General features: G+C 43.5%; 1 protein-coding gene across 3 annotated transcripts in view; it reads left to right on the forward strand.

Annotated features, from left to right (window-relative positions):
• The window catches only part of DOK5 (docking protein 5), a 349,205-nt gene that overhangs the window by 177,933 nt on the left and 148,694 nt on the right, over window positions 1-22,578 (forward strand). The window contains exon 1 of one of the 3 annotated variants that reach the window (XM_082745607.1): window positions 19,192-19,411. The exons of 1 other annotated variant lie outside the window; for it this stretch is intronic. In XM_082745607.1, the coding sequence (XP_082601733.1) occupies window positions 19,295-19,411 (117 nt within the window). In that variant the 5' untranslated portion in view covers window positions 19,192-19,294. Of the gene's footprint in view, window positions 1-19,191; window positions 19,412-19,472; window positions 20,092-22,578 lie in introns of those variants that run through there. One more of the 3 variants, XM_082745608.1, reaches the window with a different exon arrangement.

The raw sequence follows: 22,578 nt of genomic DNA on the forward strand, positions 1-22,578 counted from the left end.
AAAAAACATAAAAACCAAGAATCTAGGCCCAAACACTCACTCTTACTGATTAAGGACAATGGACACTTTCTCACTGCATATAAACTCCATTTTCCTACGCAGCCACTGTTAATAATAGACCCTGGTTTTTGAGACATGAAGATTTTATAATTACTAGAGCCCTCTTTAAAAAGAAAATGGGGGCTCTTGGGGGGATCAGTCATTGGGCATCTGCCTTCAGCTCAGGTCATGATCCAGGATCCTGGGATTGAGCCCCACATTGGGCTCCCGGCTCAGCGGGAAGCCTGCTTCTCCCTCTCTTACGCCCCCTGCTTGTTTGTACCTCTTGCTGCCTCTCTCTGGCAAGTGAATGGATAAAATCTTAAAAAAAATTTTTTAAATTAAAAAAATAAAAAGAAAATGTGTATAAGATTTTGAATTAGATAAAGGGCAAATACTTACCTCGAATGAGAAAATAAATATGAAAAATAATAAATGATTTAAAAAATCATAAATCACAACTTAAAAGCTTATTTTTGAAAAGCCATATATGCCCAATGTGCAGCGAAATAGCATAGAGTTTATTTTCTTGTTAACAGATTCACCCCTCCATAGTTCCTTTTTCCCTACAGTTTTTATTCATGTAGCTTCTGATCAGCCTATCATATAATGATGATTTCATGATTTGATTTCTAGAGGGAAAATGGAAAGGTAATTCAGGCTTTTTTCTATTGTGGTCAGTTATTTCTGTTCTGAGAGTCATTTTCTGTGCTGTTCCGTCTAGCTCCATCAGACCTCATTAAGACAAGATGAATCACATGAGCTGGGATGTGATTTAATACGCTTCTCCTCAATTTTTGTGTCTTACACACTATGAATTCAGGAATTCTGAAGTATTGTTTCTCAGAATTCCCATCAAGAAGAACGAAGGTGTACAGTATGTTTATTGTTATGTATGCTCTATTTTCAAGTGGATTCTCCATGATGGAGACCTTGGATGTCAGAATAGGTAGTCATCTGACTCTGAACATTTCAAATCTTGTTTCCCATCCATGTCCCACATACCTGTGAGGTCAGGAACATGTTTCCACTTGGATCCACTTCTGTCTTCCCATCTTTGTGTCCTTGTGAGGGAGAGCCAACCCAGTAGATCCAGAGAATCTCTCAAGAAGCAATTCCTACACCAGGACAATGAGCACAATGTTATCGCACCAATGATTATGAATCCTATACCTATATCCCACTAAAACCAAAATAAGTGTGTCTTAAATTCACCTTCCCCTTAGCCAGATCCAATCACTTTAATAACACCAGAGGACTGGGATGTGTAATAAGCAGGAAGTTGGTGGTGAAGGAAGGGTTCTAACTTAGTTGTGCCTAAACACCTCACTCTCACAAAATATGGAAAAACACAAGAATATATGTTTGTGTGAACATATTGCTAGTAACCCTCCCTCATTCCTCACTATATCCCCAGTGTCTTGACCATTACCTGGATTATAATAGGCGCTCAATAAATCTCTGCTTAATGATTTAAAAAAAAATGCTTAAGGACCAGTATGAAAGGAAGGATATATTTATGGAGGCAGGGTTGGTGCCCTCAGGAGATGCTTGTGTATATAGAAAATACTATTCAAGAGGTTGTCTTGTTTTGTTTTTAAATAGTATTCAATTTATTGAAGTTCAATAGTAGTAAATAATATTCAATTTATTAAAGTTATAATCATAAAAGAAAAACTAACTCTCAGGCTTCAGTTTAGCTCAGAAATGTATTAAGCTTAGCTTGCAAATATATCTGTGAGCTCAATATATTTTAAATCCAGCTAATAGAGTAATGACTTTCATGGGATCTCTGATAAATATTTGGTTTCTCTTACAAGCTTAAATGCCTCAAATATTTTAAACGGCTTTTATAAATTTAACATATTCACTTTCTTTAAGTGTCTCCCAAGAGACTGTATTAATAAAAACCATCTTTCTGTATAGTTACCATGTCTTTTTAATTTATGAATATTTAAGTTCACAAAAATTTTAAGTTTTAATTTTGTTAATGTATTTCAAACGCGTATGTATAAAGTACATGCAAATTTATTATTTACAGAAAGCTGTTAATACTATGGTTTTGTTACTCTTAAATTTTTAAGACTTAGCTTTAAGGTTTAAGAAATCTATTCCCATTGAAGGGAATATAGTTCTCATTCCCACGAACCAAATGATCTGTGATCGGAGGCTTTGCCCAGAGATTCTGTCCACTATGGGTGACCACCCTGCTGGGGCTCACCAAGTTCCACCTTAATTTCCTCCTGTTTTCGGAACTCCAGAAGGTGACTGAGTAGCCCTATTGCCCTGAATTCACGTTTCACATTTACCAGTTCATGTCCATTCACAGGCTCTGTGACTCTCACTCAACTTGGTCACTCGATATAATTTTGTATTTGCTTTTTCCTTCCCCATCTTAAAAGTACATGGCATTGCTGTTTGCCGACTCAGACTGAAGCATTTGATGAAATTTTAAAGACAGAGAAATAGAATTTCTACCGAAGGATAAACACTCCTCTGTTGGATGAGCTCGTTTTTTAAAATACATATTCTCAAATTCGTCCCACCGATGGAAATGTGAGAATGATATCCGGTTGAATTTTGTGTATTTCACATGGCCTTTGTGTGATTTGCATTTGAGGTCGTTCCACTGCAGCAAATGTCAGTACCTTTCCTAAAAATAAAATCAAAGCCAGCCTCCTGCTATTCGTAAGAATGTGTCAAAGAATTTCAGAGAAGGAAAATGACAGTCCAAAAAACTGCCATGGAACAAAATAGGTGAGATTTCATTAAATGTGATAGTAATCGTCAACACAAATTTTAAAAATAACTCTTTTTTTTTTTTTTTGCTTGCCCCTATTATGATATTATTTCTTAAAAGTTTTTATTTAAATTCCAATTAGTTAACATACAGCACCGGGTGATGTACAGAATTGTCGAATCACTATCTTGTACATCTGAAAAATAACTCTTGATTGACAAGGTGCAGAAGAAATGAATAATAGATCTATGAATTGAAAATCTCAGGTTATGTAAATACATACTCATAGATACTAGAAGAGGTAGGATGGAATGGTATAAAACAATGTGCTAAATTTTCCACCATAGATGTTTATATGCTTATAAAAGCTGATACAAAGGTCAAAAGTGATTATTCAAAGAGCAAGGATGTTGTAAACTCATCACTATCTTTATCATTATAATCTTGTATCGTATATCATAATAACAAAAGCCAGAAAGTGGGGGCTCTAGGGGAAATAAAAATAGATTAATTTTTAAACTTGTACAAGAAGTTGGACTTTCAATAATAGATTAAATGATTAATAGATATTAGTATTAATATTTTTAATATTAATAGATATTAATGTTAATCAATTAATAGATTAAAAGCAGAATTGTAAAATTAACAGCCAGAGGGGATTAAAAAGAGGATAGTGTTGACTGCTGACTCCCCAAAGAGATCAAGCAAAGCCAAGTTTATTGTTTATTGCAGTAAGAGACAGCAGAGTCTGTGCAGCATCTCTAGAGGGGAAAGTCAAAAGCGGACGTCGGTGAGGTTGTTGTGGTCTGATTTCAGCGGATCTTTCAGGGCAGGGACCTCACTGGGATTTGGCAAAGTTTGTGATGTCGTTGAGGAATGATGGATGCGGAAAGGTGAACATCTTGAAATGAGTCTTTCCAGAACAAACCGTAATTTGAGGAAGCCACTTGAGCAATCTGTTGTTCAGTAGGAAGAAGGAACTATTGTTCCTCGTCCTGAAGGGAACAAGGGGAATAGTCTATTGTTTCGATAAATGGATTTTCAGCAGATTCCTCAAACAAACAATAAAGTTATTTGCAACTGCATTTTTCTGGGCAAGAATTTCCTGGCATAATAAAGTCATGGTAATGTAGAGAGTAAAGTGGGTTGATGTACAGAAGAGCTGTTGTCGACAGCATTTTTTAATATCAGCATTATTAAAAATTAAAAAGAAAATACAGCTTGTATATAAATGGGGGAAAATGAAATGTAAAAGGAGTAGAAAATCAGAAAACAAAAATTAAGCAGGCAGGAGGAAGAGACAACTTACCAGTGAATGTTAAAAATGAAAATGAGGGGTGCCTGGGTTAAAGCCTCTGCCTTCGGCTCAGGTCCTGGAATCGAGCCCCGGCATCAAGCCCCGGCATCGGGCTCTGTGCTCAGCAGGGAGTCTGCTTCCCGCACTCTCTCTGCCTGCCTCTCTGCCTACTTGTGACCTCTGTCTGTCAAATAAATAAATAAAATATTTTTAAAAAATAAAAATGAAATACAGTATCTAGTGAAAAAATGCATTCCGTTATATACTAACTGAATATGGCCATATTTTAACATCACACCTATAGATGAAAAATAAAGGATGGACAGTGATGTCTCAGACCATCACAAGAACATTGCGAGGGTGTATTATATTCATCTAAGATATTAGATTTCAAGGCACAATTTACTGATGTGAAGGAAGCTCATTTCATGTTGGTGTTACAAAACTCAACAAAAAAAATGCAATCATGGATCTTTACGTGCCAAGTGAAAGGGCATGGAAATATATAAATCAGGAACTTTTGCGGATAGAACATAGGAGAAAGAGGAATTAGGAAGTGTGTGGAGTTTGGGGTTAGCACAGGTATTGAGAGAGTGAGTTGGGAGGGGTGTGGGAAGGGGTCACAGTGGTGGAGGGAAGATGAAAGACCGCCAGGGGGTCAGGAGAGCCGCCTCCGTAGTCAGGTGTGAGAAAGCAAATCGGAAAGTGAAACCATTTTGAGTATCACTGAGTTGTGTGGTCCAAGGAGAGAATTCACGTACAAAGAATTCAGGATTCCTGCGGCGCCTGGGTGGCTCAGTCAGTTAAGCATCTGCCTTTGGCTCAGGTATGAGTTCAGAGTCCTGAGATCAAGACTGCCTTGGGCTCCCTGCTCAGCGGGGAGTCTGCTTCTCTCTCTCTCCCTCTGCCCTTCTTCCCGCTTGAGTTCTCTCTCTCTCTTAAATAAATAAATGGATAGTTTAAAAAAAAAAAAAAGAATTCATGATTCCTGATAAGTCTACCGGTATTCAGACCCAGCTAGAAATGCAGATTCCATTCAAGAGTGCAAGCAGAGTGGGGGTCCACATTTCTGGGAGTAGACCGAGTTAGGATCTTTGTCGCTGGAATGTAAGGTGGCAGCCCATGTGACCTGGCAGGCCAACGTTTCGTATTTTCTGTGGTCCACGACAGAGCACCTCTAAGGTGGAGCTCATGATGAATGAAAGTATTACTGAGACGTATCAGTCGGTGTCCCAGGCTTTAGGAAACTCCAGCATCAGAATAGGCAAGCCCCAAACTGACCCTGAGCATAAGGATAGCGGCTTGGGGCTTAGCCGGACTCTCAGCAGGACAGGGATCCCAGCCTGTGTACGCTGAGCAGACACACCTTCCTCTGTTCCGTGCCCCCCGGGAGCCAGGAAGATGGACAGGTGCGTATAGAGGGGTTCAGCGGAATCAAAACCACATTACTTATTTTATTTTTATTTAAATTCAACTAGCCAACTTCTGACTTCTTTAGTTTCAGATGTAGTGTTTAATAATTATATCAGTTTTGTGTAACAGCCAGAGCGCATCACATCATGTGCGCTCCTTAATGCCCGTCCTCCGTTACTTCTCCCCACTCACCTGCCCTTCAGCAACCCCCAAGTTTGTTTCCTACAGTTAAGAGTCTCTCCTGGTTTTTTCTCCTTCTCTGATGACTTCCTGTTCTCTTTTCCCTCCCTTCCCTACAAATCCTCTGTTCTCTTACGTATATTCCATACAGGAGTGAGACCGTATAATTGTCTTTCTCCATTTGACTTATCTCACTCAGCATAATCTCCTCCAGTCCCATCCATGTTGATGCAAAAGTTGGGTATTCATCCTTTCTGATGGCTGAGTAATAGTCCATTGGACATATAAACCACATCATCTTTATCCATTCGTCTGTTAATGGACATCTGGGCTCTTTCCACAGTTTGGCAACTGTGGACATTGCTGCTGTAAATATTGGGGTGCAAGTGACCCTTCAGATCACTACATTTGTATCTTTGGGGTAAATACTCAGTAGTGCAATTGCTGGGTCATAGGGTAGCTCTATTTTTAACTTCTTGAGGAACTTCCATACTGTTTTCCAGATTGGCTGTACTAGCTTGCAGAACCACAGTTTGCCACATATTTAGTTTTTAAAAATTTACTTAAAGAATTTGAAAGACATTGGTCTATACAATTGGAAGTTTTATAACTCCACAGGAAAAAACTCTCTCTCTCAAAATAAATAAATAAATAAATAAATAAAACATCATCCAAAGACTCTTCAGAAGTGAAAATCAAATTCTGTGAAACTAGGAAACACAATATTAATTTTCAAAAGATTTTGTTTATTTGACAAAGAGAAAGAGAAAGAGAGCACAAGCAGGGGGAGCGGCAGAAGGAGAGGGAGAAGCAGGCTTCCCACTGAGCAGGGAGCCTGATGCAGGACTTGATCCCAGGACGCCAGGATCATGACTTGAGCCAAAGGCAGACGCTTAACTGACTGAACCACCCAGGCTTCCCCCACAATATTAAGCTTTTCAGTTCAAGTTAAAAGGAAAAACTAGATTTTTCTTTCACTGTTATTTTGAAATACTTAAAGGACTCACAGGAAGTTGCAAAGATAGTACAGAGAGGTCCCCTGTACCCTTCACCCATTTTTTTTTTAGCAAGTAGGTTTTTTAAATTTGTGAGTTTCAAAACATTGAGTATTAACAGAATTAAATTAAAAGAAAACACGTAGATAATTTTTTTTTTTCCTACAAGTGTCCTGTGTGTGAGTGAGTGAATGCATGCACTCAGTTCCTCCCGGGACACTGAAGAATTCCCACTAACAACAGCTCATACTGGGACACTCTGAGTTTGACCAGTGCTGGGGACATCCAGCTAGAACTCCCCAGTAAACTGTGGGACAGACTGGCTGAGCGTGTGTCCTGCTCTGTCCCCGGTGTGCCCTGCCTGCCTTCCCCCACTCACCAGCACTGAGACCTTGAGCCTGTCTCTTAACCTGTGCACCACCTCTCTCTCACGGGTGACTGGATGGTGACAGCAGTCACTGCCACACTGGGTTGTCGGGGGGTTTGGTGAGCGGAGGCGTTGAAAGCTCCAGGCTTGTGCTTGATGCACTTCTGTTCTGACTCAGCCTGTACGCCGCTGTTTTTATACCTCTGGGTATAACCTGGGAGCAAGGTCGCAGTTCGGACATGTATTTGGGAAGCATATGGCAAGAAGAGCCTAAAGAATTTGTGTAGAATGAGAAATAAGAGAGAAGTCTATGGACTCCCAAAGAGCACCAGCATTTAATCTTTTTTTTTTTTTAAGATTTTATTTTTATTTATTTGACAGAGATCATAAGTAGGCAGAGAGGCAGGCCGAGAGAGAAGAGGAAGCAGGCTCCCCGCTGAGCAGAGAGCCCCATGTGAGGATGTGAGGATGAGGGGCTCGATCGCAGGACGCTGAGATCATGACCTGAGCTGAACGCAGAGGTTTAACCACTGAGCCACCCAGGCGCCCCAAGAACACCAGCATTTAAGGCATAGCAAAAGGAGAGGATCCTGGACAAAAACAAAAACAAAAAGCAACTAAACAAAAAGCCCCCCAAAAGAAGGAGCACTCTTAGATGAGGAAAGAGCATTCATATGCAGCCATGATCACAAGGGAGTGGACATTGGGACAAGGATATAATCAAGGATCCAAAAGCTGACCCACATGCGGGAACTGGATCTATGACAGGTGAGACCCCACAGATTGATGTGGAAAGAGGAACATCGTCGGTGGTTTCACGTGGAAATAAACGAATTGGATTCCAGTCTTCCATGACACAGTCATTCACAATGAATTAAAGACTTAATCTAAAATACTAAAATGTATTAAAAAGTAAATATAAATTATAATCAATAAACTTAAATTTTTTTTTTTTAAATTAAAACTTCCATTCATTAAAAGGCACCATAAAGAAAAAGAAAAGATGTCAGGCCAGGAGGTTTATTTATTTATTTATTTATTTATTTATTTATTTTTATAAACATATAATGTATTTTTATCCCCAGGGGTACAGGTCTGTGAATTGCCAGGTTTACACACTTCACAGCACTCACCATAGCACATACCCTCCCCAATGTCCATAACCCTACCCCTCTCTCCCTCCCCCCTCCCCCCCAGCAACCCTCAGTTTGTTTTGTGAGATTAAGAGTCACTTATGGTTTGTCTCCCTCCCGATCCCATCTTGTTTCATTTATTCTTCTCCTACCCCTCTAACCCCCCATGTTGCATCTCCACTTTCTCATATCATGGAGATCATATGATAGTTGTCTTTCTCTGATTGATTTATTTTGCTAAGCATGATACGCTCTAGTTCCATCCACGTCATCGCAAATGGCAAGATTTCATTTCTTTTGATGGCTGTATAGTATTCCATTGTGTATATATACCACCTCTTCTTTATCCATTCATCTGTTGATGGACATCTAGGTTCTTTCCATAGTTTGGCTATTGTAGACATTGCTGCTATAAACATTCAGGTGCACGTGCCCCTTTGGATCACTACGTTTATCTTTAGGGTAAATACCCAGTAGTGCAATCCTGGGTCATAGGGTTGTTCTATTTTCAACTTTTTGAGGAACCTCTTTGCTATTTTCCAGAGTGGTTGCACCAGCTTGCATTCCCACCAACAGTGTAGGAAGGTTCCTCTTTCTCTGCATCCTCACCAGCATTTGTCATTTCCTGACTTGTTAATTTTAGCCATTCTGACTGGTGTGAGGTGGTATCTCATTGTGGTTTTGATTTGTATTTTCCTGATGCCAAGTGATGTGGAGCATTTTTTCATGTGTCTGTTGGCCATCTGGATGTCATCTTTGCAGAAATGTTGGTTCATGTCTTCTGCTAAGTCTTGATTGGATTATTTGTTCTTTGGGTGTTGAGTTTGCTAAGTTCCTTATAGATTTTGGACACTAGCCTTTTATCTGATATGTCGTTTGCAAATATCTTCTCCCATTCTGTCAGTTGTCTTTTGGCTTTGTTAACTGTTTCCTTTGCTGTGCAAAAGCTTTTGATCTTGATGCAATCCCAATAGTTCATTTTTTCCCTTGCTTTCCTTGCCTTTGGTAATGTTTCTAAGAAGACGTTGCTGTGGCTGAGGTCGAAGTGGTTGCTGTCTGTGTTCTCCTCAAGGATTTTGATGGATTCCTTTCTCACATTGAGGTCCTTCATCCATTTTGAGTCTATTTTCATGTGTGGTGTAAGGAAATGGTCCAATTTCACTTTTCTGCATGTAGGCCAGGAGGTTTTTATAACACTTAATAACTGACAAAAAGTCATTAGCTAGAATACACTAACAAAAATACAGTAATGTTCGACCCCACTTTCACCAAAGAAGGAAGTTTAAGATCTCATGTTGATATCCAGAGAGAAGAGCATTCTAGCCAGAAGAAGTGCAAAGACTCTGAGACAGATATCTGCGTGTCTTGTCGAAAAATAGCAAGAAGGCCAGTGCGCTCAACCCACTCTGTTTATATGCCAAATAAAGACAGGTAAGAGTCTAGATCATTATTTCCATGTCTTGTAATTTAATCTTTGACTTAAGAAGCCAGCCAGCAAGATGCTTCATAAGAAAAAACTAAAATATTTAATCATATAGGACAGATTAGAGTGACCAAATGAATTTTGAGATTAAATATTTTGATTTTGATTTTGATATGTGTATATCAAATAAATATCTGATAAATATTTACATTGAATTTTGATTAAATATTTAATCATATAGGGGTTGGTTACAGTGACCAAATGGATTTTGAGAGAAAGGGACAAAGTATAATATGAGCAAAATTTAAGATGTTTTAGGTAATTCAATATTTAATTTATCAAGACCACATTAAGTAAGCATCAGCTCAGGGCCAGGCCCTCTGTTAGGGACTGAGTGAGAATCAAAGAGAAGAAGGAAAACCCAGACCTAGAAGGAGCCACATGCCTCGGTAACTAATAAGGAGAAGTGATAGACAATGTAACATGTGACGTCATAGTGAACATAATGTTTATTTGTTGCCTTCTCACGCTCCAGACACAGAGCCTTCAACACAAGCTTAACCATCCCTAATCCTAGATGGTTGGTATTATTTATGCCCAATTTGAAGATGAGGAAATGAAATAGAAGGGAGAGTAAGTCATTTGTTTAGAGCAGGGTTTCCCAACAGCGGTGGTATTGGCACTTGGGGCTGGGTGATTCTCCGGCGTGGGGCTGTTCTGTGCATTGTAAGATGTTCAACGGCCTCCCTGGCCTCTGCCTACTGGAAGCAAGTAGCTCCTCTCTCCCCATGGTTACGACAACCCAGATGTCTGCAGACCAGTTATCTCCTGGGTGATGAAAGGGTCCGGCTAGGGGAACACTGGGGTGGGACTTCAAACTGACTCTTTTTGACTCTAACGGCCAGAGTTGCTGGTTGTTTCTGTTTGTTTGCTTAGACTTCTTTATCAAGTGTACAATGTCTCTACGAACAGGAGTATCTTGCGTCCTACCCACTGATGTTTAACTGCCTTCATTGAAGGCAATATGGTGTTGACCTCCAGATGGCTCCCACCAGAGGAAGAGATGCGGTGAAGGCACGGCAGACATTGTCTGAGGTTTCTACCATTTGTTCAGTATCTCGGGTAATGATATCCCATGAAATGATAAATAACAGCCTGCAGACACTGTTTGTGTTGCTTTAATTTCATTCACTCATTCCCTCGTTCATTCATTCATTCATCGATGCCTGCCTTGCCCGAGGCACTGAGGCTCATCGTGGACAAGTCAGAAAGGTTCCTCGTCAGTTTCGTAGAAGGTGGGGAACAGACGGGAGACATGGTAACATATCGTTCAACAAGGGAATGTCAATTTGTCATACGCATTTTGAAAAAATAAAATGGTTTTATGAGGGCGGGTGACTTGGTTAGAAGGAGCGTGTGAACTGGGATTCAGAGATCACGAGAGGCTTCTCAGAGGAGGTGACATAAGCTGCGGCATAATAACAAGAAGGAATCAGTCCTGTGAAAATCTGAAGGGAGAGTTTGTGAAGAGAGGAACAAGGAAAGGTTAAGACGTGGAGGTGGGAGCATGTTATATCTCGGGAACGGAAAGGTCTTTATGGATGAGAGGGGAACCTGCAGGGCAAGAGGTAGCTGACATCAGGGAGGTGCAGGAGGACCCACGGGCATGTTTGACCTTGCCGGACAAGGAGGGGTGTGGCTTGTAGTCTCTGGGTGCTGAACGTGATCTTCCTGAAGTCGCTTCAAGAGGAAGGCCAGGTGCAGTCCTTCTTTGAGCTAACCTGCGAAAGCAATGTCCTGGGTGTCCCTGCCGCTATCAGTTTTATGTTTTATGTTTGCAGTGATTTAAATGGACTGATGTAAGAGTTAGAGTTTGAAGCTTACAAGGGAAATCAAAGAAATATTTAAAATATATTAGTTCAGTTTGTTGTTCTCCCTGCAGAGCTTCTGCGAAACAGACTTTTTATTGCACTTGTTCCTTAGAAGGTCTGTTGAGTGTTTGAATTCATAAAGAGCCCACAAGCAGCTCTAGTGTTTAAGAATTTTGATATTGTCAAGGACTTTCAGTGATTGTAGATTTTTTTAAGAAGGATTTTATTATGGTGGTCATCTCCTTTCATGTTTTAGGCATAACAATTTCATGCCTATTGCTGGTAATGGGATAAAATGGAAATAATTTAGACGTCCATCAGTAGAGAAAGGAGAAATAAAATGTATTATGGTCAAATGATCACATTTGTGATTCAGCAGGTTAATGACTTAGATCTGCATGGATCAACTGTGCAGGTCTCCATGAAATGAGGAGGGGAAAGGTGTAGAAAAATGTGATTTTTTCCCTCCCGATCTATATTGAGATATAATTGACACATTATGTTGAGTAAGTTTAAGGTGTACAAGTGTTGATTGGATACATTTATATATGGCAGAATGATTACCCCCAGAGCATGTCTTCTGTCTCATACCACAGCATGGTGATATGAGACAGAAGGGACATGAAAATACTTTGGGGGATGGAAGATACATTTATTGCCTCAATTATGGGCATGACTTTGCCAGTGTACACGTATGTCAGAACATGTATGTCAGGAAATTCTACATTTCACATACCGTGGTCTGCTGTCTGTCGATTACACGTCTGTAACAAGCCATTACGAACCCGTTGTGGTTGGTCGTTGATCTGAACGGCTAGGCCGGCAGCAACTTTTCTTCCTTACTAGGACATACAAGGTGGTGGTCCACTTTGAAACGAAGGGCCTCTGAGATTTTTTGTCAACTACAGCAGTCAATGCCTTTGGTCTGAGATTCCGGTGGCTGAACTTTTGGCTATTTTCAGCTAAAAACATGCTAACGGACAAAATAGGAAATACTAGCGGGGGAAGATGTCAGGGAGACTGTGCATCTGTGGTTAGCCACGTTAAGATGCTAGGATGTTGGGATGACTGGGGACCCCCAGCCATTTCCTTGTGGGTCACTCTGTGCACTCTGGCTTTTTTCTCTGATCCAGTCTTCAAGCCAGCAGCCCTCTGCCCTTGCTGGACACTCCGGCACTGAGCCTGACTCATGGCTTCCCGGAGTACAACCTCCATTTTCCCGCTTGTCCATCTTCTTGTAAAGCCAAGGGCCTGTGACTCAGCTCTGACCATTGAGATAGAAGTAGAATTGATGCATGCAGCTAATACAGTCACCAGCTGAAGCAAGGCGTCCTTAAACTTACCAGTGGAGCTGTCTGTCATATTTTTTGGTCCATGTTGCTGTCTTTTTTTTTTTTTCCTTGCCTTACAATTCATCGACCCAGGAAGTATGTTTTCAAAATAAAACCATCCCAGACACAATTCACTGAATTGTATTTTATGAGTGAGGTGAAAATGTTGCCTGCTTGGACGCCACCGCTGTCACTGGCCGAGCCCCATTCTGACGCAGGCTGCTTCTGTGTCTTTGGACGCGTCATTCAGGCTTTCTGCTTCGGGTCCCTCGGCTGCGAAATGCGGATAATATGACAGGGCTCATGAGTGCTGTGAGGATTAATTAACACCGGCAAAGCGTTTTGAACCTAAGACGTTGCCCTCTGCACACGTTTTATCCGGGGACTTCAACGGACCGCGTCAACGAGGCCGGTCCCATTTATCTCTGTTCTCCAGATCATGTTGTGAGTCTCTCGGGGAACTAGGGAAACAGCCCCGCGAAGACCTCTGGACTATTGACCTTCTGATCTTCTTGCCACAACCCTGGATACATGCTTCGTTTTGAAAAGGGGCTCTGTGAATGCCAAGTGTCTTTGTCATCTACTTCCTTCTCTTGGTCTTCTTTCCTGCGTTGGCCTAGATCTTCCTGGATTAGCTCTGCACTGACCTACAGCGGGGAGGGCTCTTCTCCTCAGAAAAGAAACTCGAATATCTGGGAGAGCCTAACGATCACAAGACTCCTTTTTTTTGGTATTCTAAATCAAGTTCACTAGAAGGTTAGTTTTGCTTTTGTGTCCTTGGTTATAAAACGCAAGACATGAGGTCCACCCGTGCAGGAATAGTCATCCTACTTTTAGAAGTTGTATTTAGGATTTATTTATTTAAAAAAAAAATAAAAGGCACACAAGAGAAAGTTGACATCTCCAATACTCCCACAACAAATAACTACCACTACTATTTTAGTGCAGATATATTCGACCTTAGTTTTTTTTTTTTTTTTTTTTTTTAACCCATTTTTTAGAAACCAGGCCCTCCTTCGTAGATCATCTATAATACACCGAGAAACCCTGTTATCTTCCAGGACTCATTCCCCAATACCCACTTTTCATTCTCCAAATCCAGTCACTCCGACCTTCTGGGCTAGATGTTCCAGATGGTCTTCTGTCTGGGACACATGACCCCTGTCTGCCATCCCTCAGAGCAGAGCACCTTCTCCTTCCTATCCCAGCTTCTAATTTCTCCACCCCCCATCTCCCAAAGGGGTCAGGTCCTGTCTCTTTGTCCTTCCTCAAACAGCATCATGTAACTTGCCTCTGTGCGTAATTTGATACATATTTGAGTATTTTTTTAAATGTCTGTGCTCCTGATGGCTCGCCACCCCCTCAAGCTCAGTCTGGTCCTTTCCTGTCTGCTTCACTGGCTCCTCAGTGCCTAGGGAGCCTGGCTCAGATGATAGTTGCTGGATGAATGAATGAGAGGGAATATCCTTTATGTGCATTCTAATGGCTGTGGTATGGCTTTGTAAGAGAATGGTAAATGTTGACTCTTCCTGTTGACTCAGTTTCAGCAGAAGCCTCAAAAGCCCAGTGGGGGGAGGTAGAGGGAACATTAGAAAAGTTTCTGAAGCCAAGTATTACACCCTCTGTGTAGAAATTGCAAAAAGAACAGCAGCAAACCATTTTGTCTGCATTCGTTGACCATGCACCCCCAGCTAAATAAGCCACTGCGATTCAAGAATTTAAAGAAGGAAGGCTCTTTGGCAGAGAGTTGGTTTTCTTCTCCCCATGAGACAAGGAGGGAAGATCTCTCCCCTTACTCTATAGCAGGGGAGTGATTTTCAAGTGGATCACTCTTGATCACTAGACATAAGTCTCTAGAAGCATAGAGGACACAAGGACTGGTGGTAGACCCAATCCTTAATATTCTAAACGTGGAGGCCTGGGGTCAGCTGGTTGACTTGTCTTGAGGCAGAGCTAAGAGCAGTGGCCGCCCTGGGAGTGAACTGACCATTCACTGGCATGGATGATACTGAGTAGAGTTTTTCCTTTGACCAGGTAGGGCTCATCGTAGAATAAATCCACCAGGAGAACCAACTGCAAGGGCAAAAACCCAACATGGACCTGGAGCTTGAGACTCTGGGGTGTTCACAGCCCATCCGAGAAGGACATTGGAGATAGAGTTCTTAGCGGGTGCATCTCTAAGGAACTCAGAAAAGCTTCTTGACAGAAAGAGCAAACATTTTATGTCTTTGCCCAGAGGGCATCACCTCCAAGGCAAAACTTGGAGCAAGCAAAACTTTCCTTTCCTTCCACACCACCCCCCTACCCCGAGCTCCATGGAAGCCTATAGTTATTACACAGAAGAGGGGGCAGAGCAGAAAACCAGTGAAGGAGCCATCTCCTAGCCCTACCCTCCCAGTCCTGAACTGGGTTAAGGGATAAAACTTAAATCGAATGATATTCAGTGTTATACGGCTATTAGACTGAGATGACTCTTTATGACCTCCTAGTTGCCAAAAAAGCCAGAGACCTTCTGGAAACTTCATTCAGGTTTAGAGAAACAAATTTTCAATAAGCAAAGTTTAATGGGAAAAGATCATACCAGGTAGATCCCAGTTCCTTCAGAAATTTGCTTACATGTGTGTACCTGCTTCCATGTAAAATATATGTTTAGATGCAGACATATTAACATACGTGTAGATAATATGAAGATAGTTTTCCATATTATCATAAATAATCCTGCTGTGGATATCTTGTAACTAAATCTTTGTGCCTTTGGATGCATTTCCAGAACTGGATAAGCAATTATGAAAGTGTTTTAAAATCTCTGATAGATATCACTATGCTTCAAAACAGTTGTATCAACTGATATAAATTTATATTTTCAGTGGAAGGTTCATTTCTCTTTTCTTAAAGATTTTTGGTACAGGTCTTTAGAAGTAGATTTTTGTATTTGGTCTTAGCACTTCCAGTCCAGTGTCCAGTCCACTTCCAATCTATTTTTTATTCATCAGAGAGAATAATATTTAAAAAAAATACAACTTTCCTGGGGCACCTGGGTGGCTCAGTCAGCCAAGCATCTGACTCTTGGTTTTGGCTCAGGTCATGATCATTCCTGAGATCGAGTCCTGTGTCAGGCTCCATGTTCAGCACGGAGTCTGCTTGAGATTCTCTCCTCTGCCTCTGCCCCTCCCCCTGTGCGCGCGCTCTCTCTCTCTCTCAAATAAGTAAATAAATAAATCTTTTATATATAAATTTCCTGCATTTTTGGCTTTCTCAAGGGCTCTTCATTCTAGCTGGAATGCACTTCCCCAACGTTGTCCATAGCTTCTTCCCATCTTTCGCATCTTAGCTTAAATGTCACCTCCTCAGAGAAGCCTTCCCTGACTCCTTCTTACTGAAAGTAGGGCTGTTTATTATCTTCCCCCACAATAACATACCACTTCTGTTCCTTAAACTGTCACCGATAGTTATCTAAACTGTTTATCTGCTTGTTTTTTTCTCTCTCCAACTGGGACTACAGGCTGCATGGGGACAAGCTTGTGTGTGTGTGTGTGTGTGTGTGTGTGTGTGTGTGTGTGTGTGTAATCTTATTGTGGACGGACCCCTCCCAGAGCAGGTGCTCGGTCAGTATTTTTTGAAGGCAGGACAGAAGCAATGAATCAATGAAAGACAGAAGCAGACCTGCTTCCAGGTTTTCTCTCAGCTGATTACTGTGTCATCTTCCAAGTCACCCTTCCTTGGCTGGGTAAGGACTGGTGGAGAGGGAGCTGGCCGCCCAGCAAACAAGCTCTCTCCTTGGTGATAGCCAAATCATTTTCATTAGCACGGTCTCTCCTTGCCAGAGGAAAGGCTGTCTGTTTCTGGCCTCGCAGCAGGCGACGGAGCCAAAGCTCAAGCTATTTTTGGTAAAGACATCGGACGAGTGCCATTTCAGCCTCTGCCTTGGTACTTTGTGGCACTTGGTGAAAGTAACACCTCCTTGGGCCAAGCGTGGGAGCCCATCATCTATTCTGGAAAAGTGCAGAAGCCTCTGGATTTCTGCATGTAATTTTCTGTCCTGGAGAGTCCTACAATAATAACAATAATGATAATAATTGGCTGAATGGGATACAGAGGGGATGGCATGAGTCATTCATATTTCAGGCTTGAGTGGGTTCCCACTTTGAAAATGGTGCAGTGGGGGGAACTGTGGGTTCATTCCTGGCTCTGCAATGTGACAAGGTTTTGTTCCTTATCGACAAGATGTCCGAAGAGGAGCAAAGTGCTACTGCATGTAATTCATTCTGATCTCACACTTACTTCATTTTAATGCAATCAACTCTTAGTCCCCCGGCTTAGACGGAGAGCAGGGGATTAAATATACTCAAAATGAGTATGAGTACCACTGTTGGCAGAAGGGAGTCTCAATGCTGAGCAAACAAACAAATAAGCTTGAAGGGTTGGAAATGAGTTAAAAACAGGGATTGAAATAATGAGCTTTAAAATGACTAATTTATTTATTTGTTTTTGAGAAAGAGAGAGCAGGGGGAGGGGCAAAGGGAGAAGAACACACTGCACTGAGCTCGAAGCCCTATGCGTGGCTGGATCTCAGGACTCCGAGGTTACGACGTGAGCCGAAATCAAGAGTAGGAGGGTTCACCAACTGAGCCACCCAGGTGCCCCAAATAATGATTTGTGCGTGTGTGTCACCCTTCTCCCCAGTGAAACTGAATTGTGTGTGACTGTATGTCCATTTGCCAGCATATAGTGGTGTGAGTTGTGCACTGTGCAAGTCTATCAGCACAACTTACATTGTATATCTCTGAATTCCTCTTTTCCTCTTCTGCCATGGTTGTGTATTACACGATTTGGACAAGTACAAGTGACTGTCCATCGTGTGACATTTAAGGGTTTGATTTAATGAAAAACATACCAATAAAACCATATATTGGGTTCCTTCCTGCAGTTTAAAAAAAAAAAATCACCCGTCTTTTCCCAACCAGTTTGATATTTTCTAGTTTGATTCTAGTTTCTTCATGTCTGGCTTAATTATTTATGGATATGGATTATATTCAACATTAATCATCATGAGATGTATTTCTCAGTTTCTGGTTTTGTCAGTAATTACTTTTTTCTTGAGCCATTCACCTCTAGGCCCTTATGCCTCCATTCCTTCATTCTTGGTTTCTGTGATATGGTTGATTTGGTGTACAGAGATGTGTTGGACAAATACCTTCCATGAACACGTCTATGGCGTGGCAACCATGGACAGTATTTTTTTTAAGCTCTAAGCCTTCAAAAAGAACTCACCGAATGATTTTATCATTTCGTCCTTCTTTGGTGAGAGATTGAAACTTAAAACTTCATTTACAGCAAATGACAGCACCATGGCAGAGCAAATGATTTATTAGATAATAAAAAGAGTTCTCCTCCCGGAATGTTTGCCTTTTGACTGTCCCAACTTACTCTCAGGCCTCCTATGACACATTCTTGGGTGATTCTCTTCCTTATCTGACACCTACCAAACCAAAGTGACTAAAAGCTAGTGTTCTTGGCCGGAAAGGAAAGATTTACATAAGCTTAGCTTGAAAGGTCTTCAAATCTCATCTGGTCAAAGTGGTCAGCACTCAGTAAAGGAACTTTCTTCTCCCTAGCTCTGAGTAGGGTCATCCAACCTCAGCTTGGTCCCTTCTGTGAACAAGAACTATCTATTTCTGATGGTGTCTTTGTGCCTTTGCAGATAGGGCAAATTAGAAAGATCTTCCTTGAAGGAAGCAAGCCACCTCCCTCATGACCTCTGCTTTTCAGAAGGGCTATAGGACCAAGCTGGTGTCACACACATCCTCCTCTGTCCCTGTCCTGCGGTACCTGGGGCAAGTCTCAATTTGCTGGAGCTTCAGTTTCCATGTGTGCGACAGTAGGGATCTCATTATGACATGTACGTGATAGTACTTATTTCATTATTCCTTTAACAGGATTAGGACCCCGTCTAGCAGCCTGGTGCCCCTTACATGTCAGTGGGTATCAACCCAAGCATGCTTCAGGAGGGTCGTGCAGTTGGGGCAGTCAGTCCAAAATCTGTCCCCCCTCTTCATCTTACTCTATAGGCAGCACCGCTTAATGGTTTTCAGGGTGCGCTCCATTGCTAGGCTACTGGGGCATACATATGGGCCTGGTATTTACATAAGGGAGGACGTATCTCATGGGTGCAGGGGAATTTTAAGTGAGTTGATCCGTGCGTGCGGCTTAGAGCCTTCCCGGGCACCAGACTTTATCAAGCACTTGCCGCGGACGAGGCTTTGGGGGTACACATATTAATGAGGCCAAGGGTTAGCCCCTGGGAAACTTACATTCGGGCGGGAAAGACAGGCTCAAACAAGGAAAATGTAGCAAATGATATCACCAGGATGCCAAGGAAACCGGCGGAAGCTCGCTCTGTAGCTCAAGGTAGGGCAGTATCCCTCCCCGCCTATGCCAAGGTCAGGGCAAACCATGGCAACACCGCCACCCGCTCAACAGAAAATCAGCCCTTCTCGGGAAAGCGATGGGGCCGAGAGGCGGGGTGGGCGGTGGCTGTGATCAAGTGGAATTTCCTCTCCTCCAAAAACCAAACACCGGAGCGAAAGGAGAGGGCGCGTGCTCCCGGCAGGCTGTCCGCGAGGTGCGGGGGCGGGCCGGGCGCGCTCGGGGTCCGGGAGGAGGGGGCGGATCGGAAGGGGAAGCGGGTCGGGCCAGGTGGGCGGGCGAGGAGGGGCGGGGTGCGGCGCGCTCAAGGGGTGTCTGCCCGCGGGTGGCCGCGGCCGGGCGCTGGGACCCGCGCGGCTCCTCCTCCGGGGGGGGGGGGCCACCCCACCCCTCCGCGGTCCTCCGTCGCGCCCCTCTGCCTCCTTCTCCTCCTCCTCCCCTCCCCCCTCCTCCACCCCTCCCCCCTCCTCCCGGGCCCCTGGAAGAGGCAGGGCTGGAGCCCTGAGCAGCCGCCGCTCCTCCTCCCCGCAGGCCGGCGGATGAGTCAGCTGACGGCGGCGCCCCTGCCTCTCCCCGCCGCGCCGCGCGCCCCGCGCTCCCGCGAAGTGGCTGCGAGCCGGCCGCCCACTTTCGGGGTTTGGGGGACAGACAAAGTGATGCGCGCCTTCTAGAGCCGCGCCGAGCCGCCGCCGGAGCCGCTTCGCCGCGTCAACTTTCTCCCCCCACGTCCGCTCCGGACCCGGCCCTGAACCCGCCCCAGAGCCGCTTCGGCCGCGGGCGCCTGGGCGACGGGGGTCCCGGCCGTCCAGGATGGCTTCCAATTTTAATGACATAGTGAAGCAAGGGTACGTGCGGATCCGGAGCAGACGCCTGGGGGTAAGTATCGAGCCTTTCCCCTCGCCTGCGCTTCTCCGGGTGCGTTCGATTGTCTCCATCCTCCGCCCGCATCCCCGGAGGCCGGCGGCAGAGTCCGCGGCCGCGGGCGGGCGGAGGGCGCGGCGGCTTCTCGGCCGACGGCCACGTCGCCTGCGGCTGCCCCTGCCAGGCCGGGGCTCGGTGTGTCACGGGTCTATCTTTATCTCTCGGATGACTTGGCTTTCTGACGGTGGCCGCGTGTTCGGCTTCGGGAGCCGCTGGAGCCCAGCGCCTGGAAATAAATATTTCTCGGTAGCCAAGGGAGTCGGAGCCCCGAAAGCCGGCTGCGGGTGCTGAGCCTGCCGGATGCCCCCGGGGCCCCTCTGCCCACTCGCCGCCAACTTCACTTTTCCGGGGGATGCGTGCGAGGCTGAGAAGGAGGGCAGGCGCTCTCGCCGTCAGCAAGGTCGGGGACCCTCTGACCGCAGGGAGGATTTGCTGCTCAGCCGAAGGGCTCTTCCGGCGTCCGGTCCTGGACCATGACCCGCCGCTGTCCCAGGTGTGGGCCGCGGCGGTGTGGGCTGGTCCTCGGGCCAGGCCAGCTCGGGGTGGATGCCCGAATCGGAGTTTCCTCTGGTCCTTATCCGGGCTGGTGGATTTCTGTGGCCCTAATACACACAGGAAGCCCACTGGAAGATTCTTCGGGGTGGAACCTAACACCTGGCGCAGAGCGGGCTCTCCCTAAATGTGGACCACGAGAAAGAATGAATGGGTCTGGGGGTACTTGTTGGGGACCGAGGTTGGCACAGGGATGGCTCCTCTCTTCAAACTCCTCTTGTGCTCCATTCCCTTTGCTCCGCCTTGATAGGACTTCAGAGAGAACTCATTTTGCTTCTCTTTGAGATTGAGTGATGAGGGAAGAATTCTCCAGGGACGGAGAGGATACTGGAATGATTTTTTCTCCCCAGATTCCAACCTATCTCATTTCCCTTTGTTCTTGTGTCAAATATTGTTGCTGGTTTTGTTTGTTTGTTTGTTTATTGGGTGTGTTTGGATGCTGGCATTGCGGGGGCAGAAAGTTTACTTTAGTAACGTCTGAAATCATATCCCCAATGATGTTCAGTGGCCACACTGGGAGTATATTACAGTGATAAACGGAATCTCTTTCCCCGCAAATACATGTCATTAGCACCTTTCTGTGCCTTGGTTTTGGTACTTTCTTATGCGTTAGATAATTTTACTGAAAATTGAAAAGAAATTTCAAAGTGCTAACCAGCGAGGGAGGATGAGAGGAAACATCTGTAATTATTAGAAACTCTTGCCTGATTTGTTTTGACCCTTTGCAAGCTTGCTTGCTTTTTTCCCCTGCTGGTTACCATGTTTCAGCAATTATGTCCCAAGCTCTTGTGAATATATACATATATAATTAGGAAGAAATGTAACAGAATTTACCAGTCCCTATCAGCCCTGTGCAGGTTTCTTTGATCTTTTCTGCCATGCACATATTCTCATCAGCAGGAGCTACTACTGTTAGGGTACTTACTTAACTTAGTGACTCATGCAAAGGGCAAGAAATAATAGGAGTTTTATGTTTATGATAACCTTAAGGGCCAGCTGAGTTTTTACCGTTTTAAAGGGAGCACTAAAAACACCATTCTAATTTTAGATTTACTCCACCAGGTCAGTTGAGGAAATTGATAGGAGACCTCCATTCTGTGTTAGGGAGCATTCCGATAGGAGGAAGACATGCATTATTAATGCACAAAATGTGAATTATTCATAAGGATCAGGGTGTATGCCAAATTGTGACACGTGGTGATTTATTTGAAAGACTAGTTATCCTAGCTTCCTAGTTTATGGTAATTGAGATTATTTTTCTATATTATTACAGCTGACATAATATGATCCTATAAATATTGTGCCAATGTTTACAGACAGATATTTGAAGCAGAAGGAAAGGAAATACAATTTAGTTTGTACTCATTTTATATTGTACATACTGTATATTGGATGCCAGCAAGCAGTCTCCTTTCTCAGGATTTCTTCTTCTTGTCTGTGTTACTACTCAAGTAGGTTTGAGTATCTACGGAATGATGCTAACTGATCATGGAGAGAAAGGTCAAAGATGTAATCAACAAAATCTGATTGTACTTATTAATAATTTATTAATACCAGTTTATTTTTTAAAAGTCTTCTTATGATGTAATTGGTTTATAAAATGAAAGAGGCTGATTACACAGTTGTCAGAAAACACTACAAACTGAAGTTTTCATAGAGGTCCCAAGTAATGAGGAAGAAGGCTTCAGGGAACGGTATGGACCCTTTGTCCAAAGTGAGGAATGTCAGTGGTGTTAATGAAGGGTGCGTAGAGCCTGGAACAGCATGTGTCTTGTGTAAATCTTAGCCAGCGCTGGGGCATCACTTCTAGTTCAAAGCGGGCACTCATACATGCTCGTTGGACTACAGGGTGATGTGTGACTTTGTTGTTCATAAGCCTTTTCAGGAACT

This window comes from Mustela nivalis (assembly GCF_964662115.1).
Source record: "Mustela nivalis genome assembly, chromosome: 8".
Taxonomy (NCBI): Eukaryota; Metazoa; Chordata; class Mammalia; order Carnivora; family Mustelidae; genus Mustela; species Mustela nivalis.